The sequence below is a fragment of the Hydra vulgaris genome, chromosome 06 (assembly GCF_038396675.1).
Source record: "Hydra vulgaris chromosome 06, alternate assembly HydraT2T_AEP".
Classification (NCBI taxonomy): Eukaryota; Metazoa; Cnidaria; class Hydrozoa; order Anthoathecata; family Hydridae; genus Hydra; species Hydra vulgaris.
This window is the reverse complement of record NC_088925.1, coordinates 40,650,580-40,661,138: the sequence shown is the minus strand read 5'-3', so window position 1 is coordinate 40,661,138 and position 10,559 is coordinate 40,650,580. Positions and strand designations below refer to the sequence as shown.

Genomic DNA, 10,559 nt, shown 5'->3' with positions numbered 1-10,559 from the left:
GATTTATTTTTATTGAAAGTGGCAGAGAGTTCCAAGAGTGAATTGATTGGTATTTAGTTGATTGAATACCATATTTGCTAGTTTTTTTTGAAGGTAGAGCTAGTTTATAACAAGATATTGAGCTAAGTTTGTAATTATGGATATCACTTGTGAATTTAAAATAGTTGTTGAAAGCAATAGGCATGGTATTATAAATGATATCCCACACAAAAACACAGTTTAAAAAGAAGATGGGTTCATCTAACTTCAAGATATTTGATAAACTATACAATAAGTCTGGATTAAAATTACTTGGCTGGAAATGAACTATTCGTATAGATTTATTTTGAAGTTTTATAAGATTTTTAAGATGAGTAGATGAAATTTGGCAGCCATACCTGAGGTGGGAATTAAATATAGCATGCCAAATATTTATCAATGTTTCGTAGTTGACAAAATGCCTTACTTTGGAAAGCATTCTATTAGCTCGACTTTTGTTTGAAGTTTGGAAGATATTGCTTTTACTTGTCGGTAAAACAATAGACTTTCATTTAATATAATGCCTATATTATTTGATATTATATATAGTATTAATTATTTTACCGCTTATTCTGAAATTAAGTTTTTTTGTAATTTTGTTGCTTTGAGATTTAAAGATAACTATTTCAGACTTGGTATAATTTTGTTTGATTGTAGCCATTGTACCAAACATGCAAGGTCATAATTAAGATTTTTATTTAGTTTTTTAAGAGATTTACTAACAATAAGAAGATTGGTATCATCAGCAAAATGATATGTTTTGGAGAATTTTACACATGTGTGCAGATCGTTTATATAAACGAGGAAGAGTAGAGGACCTAAGATTGAACCTTGTGGAACACCAATACATGTAAACCTAGTATTAGAGGAAGTGTTTCCAATGCTTACAAACTGAGAGCTCATATACAGGTACGACTCCAGCAGCAAACTATTTTTGATCCAGAGCTTCACGTATTGTCACAGTTATATCAATGAGTGCTTGATTTGTACAGTGCTTTTTGCGGAAGCCAAATTGAAGGCTATAGAAACTATTAGATTGATTTAAAAAGTTTTCTAGTCTGTTAAACATGAATCTTTCAATTAGTTGGCCAATATTTGAAAGTAAAGATATAGGTTGATAGTTACAATGATCTAGTTTGGATCCACTTTTAAAAATAGGTACAACTTCAGCAACTTTAAACAAGTCAGGAAACACTCCAATTTCGAATGATTTATTCATCATAATGCTCAAAGGGTAGCTTAAATCTTTTGATGCTAAGATCAATATTTGAGTAGGAATGCTATTAGGATCTGTGTTTTTTCTAGGGTTCATACTGGATATATAATCATTTATTTCTTGTGGTGTAACAAGGGTTATATAAAAGGAGTATTTTTAAGGTAGTGGTTAAAGTTATGCCTAGGAGAGATGATTGTTTTAGAAAGATTTTCTGCAATTGTGGAAAAATAGTCATTAAATGAGTTGGTGATTAGGGCATTATCAGTTATAATTTGGTTATTTATAGTTAAACTTAAACAAACATTCTCACTTCCTCCTTCATGATCCTCTTCATGCAACAATATCTTTGTAGAACATACTAGGACTATAAAATTTGGCAGCGAATCAATTAAACATTAGTGCACCAATGCTTGGAACAATCTCCCTCATTCTTTGAATAGAGAAAAACCGAAAACTCAATTTCTCGTTATAATTTTCTCAATAGATTAAAAAAACAATATTTGGATAGCTACTAGAATAATAACTCCAATAAAAGCAATATATCACTGTTAATAGTCTTATTAAAAAATACTCTCTTATGTATATATTTTTTATTTTATACCTTCTTTTTTTTTTTAAGAATCTTTACATTTTTGTACAGCTTTTTTGTCGTCCTTGTACAATGATTGAATGTGTATGTACGTATGCATGTGTGGGTATATGTATGGGTACGTGTATAATGTGTGTGTATATGTGTATGTATGTGTGTTGTGTGTATGTATATGTATGTATGTGATGTATGTGCGTATGTATACGTTTATATGCGTATGTGTGTGTGTATAAATATATATATATATATATATATATATATATATATATATATATATATATATATATATATATATATGTTTGTATGTGAGTATGTGTATGGATGTATGTGTGTTTATGTGTATATATATAAGCGTATGTGTGACATGTATGTATGTATGTATGTGTGCGTGTATAAGTATAGGTATATTTAAATATACCATTGTTATTATTATCATTGTTATTATTGCTATTACCTTTATTTTTATTAATATCGTCATTTTTTATTAATATCATTTTTTTTTATTAATATCATTATTTTTATTAATACCATTATTTTTATTGTTATTAATACCATTTTTATTATGATAGTTATTATTAATGTTATTATTATTGTTAACGTTATGATTTTTATAGTTGTTATTATTTTACTCTTATTCTTTATTATTAGGTGTTTACAAATCATTAGTAATTATACTATTTGTAAACATCCTTGAATTGTAAAATCATGTAATTCAGAATATATTGATTAATTGATTAATATAAATAAAATAAATAGTAGTAATTTATTATTTATTATTATTAGTAGGTTAATAATCAATAATAATATTTATAATAATAATATTATAATAATCATATAATTTTAGTAGTATTATTATAATATTATAATAATAATATTAATTATTGATTACAATAATATTGTTATCAATTTTTATCATTACGTTATTATTTCAGATGTATCAGATTACGATGATTCAGACATATCAAATAATGAGGCAAAAGATGATTTAAGTCTTCAGGGTGATTTGTTTAACTTTTTTTTTTTTTTGAATATTTAATTTTTACTTATATCAAAAACATTCAAAGTAATTATGGTTTTGACTTATGCAAGTTCAAATTTTAGATAAAAAAACGGTTTGTATTTACAATTCTGTCGAAGAAGCTGAACACTATCTTCTATCTGTTAATGAACCAACAAAAATTTCAAGTTTGCAAGATTTTTAGTTATTATTTGCTCTACAATATTTTCTTTGCATTTATTTTGAAATTAATAAGATTTTCACATTTCAGGTAAAAGTGATATCTTCATATGTGATTCGGTTAAAGAAGCCAATCAGTGTCTTCATAACTATGAGATAGATAATACTGTTCACTTTGCTGCTTTTTCAACTCCAAAGGATTTTGGTAGTACAGGTAAAAAGTTTTGGAACAATGTAAACTAAATGAAAGTTCAGAGTTACTTTATTTAAGTTGTGATATACACTTTGCAATAATCAGTTATTCAAATTTATGGAGTTTTTTGTCTCTACTGTGTTTACAGCTTATGGTTATATCTATACAGTTTAAATAATAAACAGTTCATACAGCGTTGCCACCGAATCAGGGAGTTTAGGGAAAGTCAAGGGAATTTAGATATAATCAGGAAAAATATAGGGAAAAGCTTGATTTCGTTTAAAATCAGGAAAAGTCAGGGAATTTTTTAATTTTGTATTAATATTCTTTTTTTACGTTACTATTTTAAAAATCATATCGCTCAAAAGATTGTTCAAATATATTAATATTTAATCATTATGAAAAAAATTTAAGTTTTATTCTAAAAAAAACTTAGTTTTGGTTTATTAGTTTTGGTCTTTAGCATCGTTTACACTTTTAACAGAAAATATTAGGAAATCTTTAAATGGTTCTTTTCAAAAACAGCAATCTAAATCATGCTGAATACAAATACTTTGACTCAAATTTTGGGCCACCCAAAAAATTTACTTGAGTACAACCACATTTTTGGCAACAATCAATTGCATAAATCTGACAAAACTGTGTGTGGATAGCCCAAAAGTAAAATGGTGACCTCTTGATATTATTAAAAAGCAGTGTGAGCAACAAGAATTTCCTAAACTTCCTAAAACTAAAAGTTGCAACCTCATGTAATCCAATATGCTTTTAAAACTGGTTTTCAATCAGGGAGGTCAATGAAAGCTTTGAATGACTTTTGAATGACAGACTAAACTGTGTATTGATGAGATAAAAGTAAACTGTTAACCTTTTCATCTTATTAAAAAGCAGTTGAGCAACTCTTAGACAGACACCCTAATGATTCCATTTCTCTTTAAATATTTGTTTTCAACTGCTTAAAGCTTAATGAGTTTAATATTATATAAATACATTTTTGAATAACTTTTGTTTCATTTTTTAGATATATTTTTACACAAGCACAAAGTGTTATGGGAAACATCCCCAGAATTTTTTAATACACTTTACGTTGTTTTGTCATCAAAAAGGTTTGATTGTCATCATGGCGTTGATCGGAATTCTAATGCTAAGCAAAAGTATATCGATGCAAAAGAAAATCAAAAAGTAACAGTTAAATAGTCTTATTTATTATTGTAACAAATGTTCTTTAATTTCACTTAAAATTCTTTAAATTAAAGATATTTATGTTTATTATACTACTACTACTACTACAACTAATAATAGTAATAATAATAATAATAATAATAATAATAATATGATATTATTATTGTTATTATTATTACAGAAGTTTGATCATTGGTACAGAGGTGAATATGTGATTATTCAAGACACCAAGAAGTTTGAATGTCCTGCAAAAGTTAACATTAAAGAGATTGTATATTTTACTAGTTTAAAGGTATTTTACAAAACAGCATTTTTTTTTTTTTTTTTAGTCACATTTTTAATGAATCTATCGTTGTTAGAAAAATTATAACAATAAAAAGAATGATCAGTTCTGTCATTTTATTTTCAGGTTGTCAACATGACAAATTATTACAAAAACCAAGTATCAAGAGATATTCGAAATTCTTTGATGAAGCATAATACTTTTGTATTTTGTAGAAAAATTAAAGTTGAAATAGACTGCCTATTATGTCACCGAAATCATCCACTTGAAAAAGTAATTGCTTTGCGCTTTGATACTATATTGCAAACTGTGTTAATCATTAATTCTTCTTTTTATTATTATTATTTCTATATTTTTGAAACATATTTTTCATATTGTAATGCTAGTAATAATGCTAAGTATGATTTTTATACATGTACAAAGTTACAACTAATTTTATATTATTTGTACGTAATAATATGTACCTTTCATATCTTGCTACTGTTTTATTAATTGATGTAGTAGTACTAATGCAGATAAGTAGTTACATTTTGTGTTACTCAATACTATTTTTAGAGTGAACTCCTGTCTCAGAAAATTGACCATCGATTGTCAACAAAGATTTCTGAATTTGTGAAACAAGGCGTTTCAAATGTATGTGAGATGAAGAGGCTTTTAAAAATTATGGTTAGTGATATGTTTGGAAAAAAAGACTTGCCTCCGTATCATTCGTACACACATAGTCATTGAAGGTCAAAAGCTTAGGTAATTTTTTTATTTAATTTTTAGTACTTTTAGATGTTTCATATTATCAAAAAGTTTTTTGATTTATTAATTTTTCAGATTCTCAAACATTGATCAAGATTGTTTAGAAAACAAAATAAATGAGTGGAAGGTTTCTGACGCAACTGTCAAAATACATTACCATCCAAAAAGAAATCATAGTAAGGATGAGCTGTTGTTTGTTTATCAAGCTGGTTGGCAAAAAAAACTTCTAAATAAATATGATAATAAAATGGTGTCTTTAGATGCAACATATAAGACCACTAGATATTCATTACCATTGTTTTTCTTAGTTGTTAAAACTAAAGTTGATTTTCAAATAGTTGCAACATTTGTATCTGAAAGTGAAACTTTTGATACAATAAAAAAAGCACTTAATGTCATCAAGTCTTGGAATCTTGATTTTCAATCTTTATACTGCATGACTGACTATAGTAATGAGGAGATACGTGCTTTGGAATCTGTTTTTATTGGTGTGTTTTTCCAATCTGTATTTATTTATTTAATTTTTAAGTTATTAACTTCTTTAAAGGAATCATTTTTTATATTTCATGCGATTTAAGTTCATAATCATTTTAAATAAAATTTTGTTCTCTTATTAGGGTGTGAAGTATTCATCTGCGATTTTCATAGAGAACAGGCATGGGATCGTTGGATAAAAAAAACTTCCAATGGTTGTTTTAGTAAAAAAGAAGATATTTTAAAATTGTTAAGATGTATAGCTTGGTCAAGATCTTGTGAAGAAGAAGTAGATGCTATAAAAGCGTTAGAGCTTTCTGACTTTTGGTGTCAAGATGGTTTTTCTAAATTAAAACATTATGTTGAAATGTATTGGATGCCTATAAAAAAGGTATTTATTATTAAACATGAGTTTAAATAATTAAACCTTTATTTGAGAATACATTTTGTGGCAATCATTTGGTTTGGTTTGTATTATTTTAAGGTGAGGTATGTAAAAGTAGAATTTCTTTCTTATTGTTTAGAGATGGATCTGGTGGTATAGGCAAAATCGTCTTCTAATTAATTGCAACACAAACAATGGTGTTGAAAGACAAAATGAGTCATTTAAGTATTGCTATTTAAAGAAATATAACAACTCTTCTTTGACAGACATGTTAACTTTATTAATTGAAGAATTCTTCACTGATAAGCTAGAAAGGTTAGTTTAAAAGAAAAGTTAAGTCAATGAACTGATGTTTGAAAGGGACTATTGTCAATTTAAAAGTTCACAGTAATGATATTAATATAATCTTTTTATTTTTATAAAGTTTTATCTATTCAATTTAGCTACACTGATGCCAACTTCAAAATGGATGCAAGATACAGGAGATATGGCTGTTGGGTGCCAAAATATTTATATAATCGCCCTCGTAGTTTAGTTAAGCATTGCTTGTTGCGAAAATCTACTGCTGATTATATGGATTTGAACACAGTTGTAATGATGAAACATGGTATCTTTACTGTATCTAGTACCATTGATTCTTCTATAAAATACTTTGTGCATTTTGGTGATGAAAATATTATGCCAAAATGTACTTGTTATGATTGGATATCAACAGGCTATCCCTGCAAACATTTTTTTGCTATATTCAAAAAGTATCCTGCTTGGTCATGGAATACATTATCAAAACTTTATGTAAATTCTCCATTCTTAAATTTAGATGAAGATAACTATGATATATTCCATGAAAAAAAACCTTTTAATTTTTCAAAGTCGCTTTCACCTTTAAAAGAGTCATCTTTGTCTTTAAAAAAAAATACAACTGTAGAAGATCAGAATGACATATGTAAAAACATATTCCCATTTATTCTGTTGTCGATGTTAGGGAGATGCTTCATATTATTAAGAACTTATCATTTGAATTTGAGGCAAACTCTGATGAACTAATGATGTTACATAAAACTCTTATAGACAAACTAAATAGACACTCTAATAGACAAACTAAACAAAGGAAGAGTAGGAGAATCTGGGATTCCTGTCACTCAAACAAATAATAAATTAAGCAAAAAACATATTTCTATTCCTGTACGGAAACCAATAAAAGCTCAAACTAAGCGTGTTGGATCACAAAAAGAAAAAACATCAAATGCTTCTTAAGTGTTTATAGTAGCAGAGAGTTACTTAGTTGACTCAATTGAAGATAAAATTGTTGATGAGCCTGTAAACAAAGAAAGGTTTGTTGTTGACCATGAGATAGTTATTTCACATAACAATGATGAACATTTAGTAGAAAAACTGGTTTTACTTCCTAAGACAAAACTCTCATCAGATGATATGAATGATATTACAACCCATCAAATGTTGTCAGACAATGTCATCCATTTGGCACAAAAAATGATAACTGGTGTTTCTGGTCTGCAGGATCCAGTTTTGGGGCAAAATTTGTCATTTTGTGTGGTAAAGGACTCCTTTGTACAGGTATTACATGATGGTGATGTACACTGGCTGACAGTAAGCACTTTTGGGTGCTCTGAAGGTGAGGTATTTCTGTTAGACAGCATGTTTAAGGGCAAAATAAAGAATTATGTTGTCAGACAAATTTGTGCAATAATGCAGTGCACCAAATATAGTTTGAAAGTACGAGTCTTACCTGTGCAACAACAAACAAATGATGTAGACTGTGGTTTGTTTGCATTGGCGTTTGCACAGCACATTGCTTGTACCGGCTCAAATCCACACTACATTTTATTTGAAAATGATGAAATGAGAAACCGTTTATTTAAAAGTGTTATAGAAAACCACTTAAATGAGTTTCCAAAGACTGGAAAATTTAATAGGTTTTGCATAGAAAAAGAATTTAATTTTACTCTTTATTGCGTATGTCGGCAAATTTGGATGGCTTCTGATAAAGTTGTCAAAGATAAGTAAGTGAATTATTTAAATTATGTTTTAGCTTTTCAATCTAACTAGTTACACACGCACGCGCGCGCGCGTATTACATTTATTTTATTTACACACATTACTTTTATTCACATTTTTTTTACTGTTTTTTATGTGTTAATACATTTAGGCATATGGTGCAATGTGGAAAATGTGAATGTTGGTTTCATCGTGTTTGTGAACGCATACCTGATTTTATTTTAGAATGTGAGTGTGTTGAATGGTTTTGTTCGCATGCACAATAACTTTATCATGTAGTACCTTAACTTAAAAGAGATTTTGACTTCAACATTTATAATCCTTTTTTATGTAGTTTTAGTACTTAAGAATTTTTTTTTTTTTTTTTTTTTTTTGTTATGGTAGGCAAAAAGTGTATGATAGATAAAAAATCTTATTTAAATAGTTTTTCATTTTCTAATTTTCTAATATATAGTCTTAAAGGAATACATGATTTTTGAATGATAGCAATGCCTAAAAAGTTGTGTTACCTAAATAAGGTTTATTTTAGTCAAGAGTCCCTCAAGTAAGATGGTCTGGTTAAGTAAGTAAGATGATCTGGTTAAGTAAAGGCATGTTCAAGAACAAGATCAATTTTTACAAACTAAATGGTTCTTTTTCAACTCTGAAAGTGGTGTTGTTGTCTTTCAATTTATTTATTTTTACCGTAAACACTTTTAGTTTCAGTCTAAGTATAAATCTTAGTATTTGTAATAAGTATTATTAATTACATTTCAATGAATATATATTTTTTTAATATATAATAATTTTATTTAAACAACAATTTTCCTTTTTTTTTTAGTTGCGTTTGTCATTGCTTTATTAGTTTGCCTACTGTTGAAACATGGTTTTAATTTAGTAAATTTATATGATGTGAAATTTACTCTATTAATCATCAGATAACAGTTAGGGAGAAATTGGAATTCTACATAATTAAGGTAAAAATGATTTTGTTTACTGGTATTACCATTAGTTGCCGATGGTAACATTACAAAACTAGTTTTTATAGTTGATTGTGTTTCAGCTCTTTAGTTTTATACTGTAACATGATGACAAATATATAACAAAAACAACATGTTGTTTTTGTGATAGTCATTATCGATAAAAGCTTTTATTACGATTGTAAATCTTACTTATATGTTTTTTTAGCACTTATCATATTTCGTTATATCACAAATAATTATGACAACGTAAAAAATATTTAAGGATTTACTTTTAATTCATGATATAATTTTTCAAATTGCTCAACTCCAATTGTCCCTCTAGTTTAAATATTTTAATAAATGAAATCCCTTGAGTTCAAGTATTTTGTTGTAAAGTGTAATTATAGTTAATGATTGTTTTAAAGGTAACGATCGATTTGAGTTACTTGTAAATAATTGTATATGTATATAGACGTATTTGTATATAATGTAAAGACATAATTGTAAATATCAAGAGAATTAGTATATAAATTATGTTGAATTACGTTAAGAGAGAGGCGTTTTACGCTTGACTTATAAAGTTCTTTTTGATGTGAAACAAAAAGCTATTTCGGCTAAAATGTCGACTAAAGTTGATTTAAAGTTAATTCCGGAGTTAAGTGGAGACGATCAACAATCAGTCGCAGAATGGCTGGAAAAAGTTGAACTGGTATGTAAACTACAGACGTGCTGAGCCGAGGTTGTTTGAAGATCAAACGCAACCAAATTGTTATGAATGTTAACTCCCCGTTCATTTTGCAAGAGATAGTCATCTGCGAAGAAATAGTAATCGAAACAAGTCGGGTCGAAGACGGGAGACAAGCGATGTTTTGTCTTACTCGTGTCAAGAGAAAGGACACATCAAGAATGTGTCCAAAAAACGTGCCGAGGGAGAAGATGTTTGCGCCAGTTCTCTCCCTAAACAATCAATAATGGCGTTACCTACTATACGGTTGGACATTGATGGCGTTTCTCGGAATGTGTTAATCGACTCAGAATGTACCTGCTGCATCATTTATAAATAATGTGCGCCAAAAATTACGAAGAAAATAGTTAGCGTGGTAACTGTTAATTGACAACAACAACAGTACGAAGAACATTATCCATACTAGAATTGTCACACCTAATGAAAATGAAGTTTTTGTGGAACCACTTGTAGTTGACTTCAAACCACTTTGTTATTGTTTTTGATGGGTTTGGAATAGTGGCTTTTGGTGGAGTATCAATATCTGCAACTCGTGATGTTTGTTTTATGGGAAGAAACGAATCATGTTTACTTGGACTAAAAGGTGATATTTCAAA

General features: G+C 28.0%; 1 protein-coding gene and 1 long non-coding RNA gene across 2 annotated transcripts; both read left to right on the top strand.

Annotated features, from left to right (window-relative positions):
• The first annotated feature begins 4,227 nt into the window (after positions 1 to 4,227).
• Positions 4,228 to 4,922, top strand: LOC136081031 (uncharacterized). Its single transcript, XR_010638830.1, has 3 exons — positions 4,228 to 4,372; positions 4,554 to 4,664; positions 4,782 to 4,922. It is a non-coding gene; the product is annotated as an uncharacterized LOC136081031 (long non-coding RNA).
• A 199-nt stretch (positions 4,923 to 5,121) lies between these two features.
• On the top strand, positions 5,122 to 8,533 carry LOC136081858 (uncharacterized). The gene is made up of 5 exons (XM_065800152.1): positions 5,122 to 5,890; positions 6,020 to 6,267; positions 6,401 to 6,576; positions 6,705 to 8,282; positions 8,429 to 8,533. Exons 1-4 carry the CDS (start codon positions 5,650 to 5,652, stop codon positions 7,303 to 7,305), a joined length of 1,266 nt encoding a protein of 421 aa, XP_065656224.1. The 5' UTR covers positions 5,122 to 5,649; the 3' UTR covers positions 7,306 to 8,282; positions 8,429 to 8,533.
• Positions 8,534 to 10,559: the final 2,026 nt, after the last annotated feature.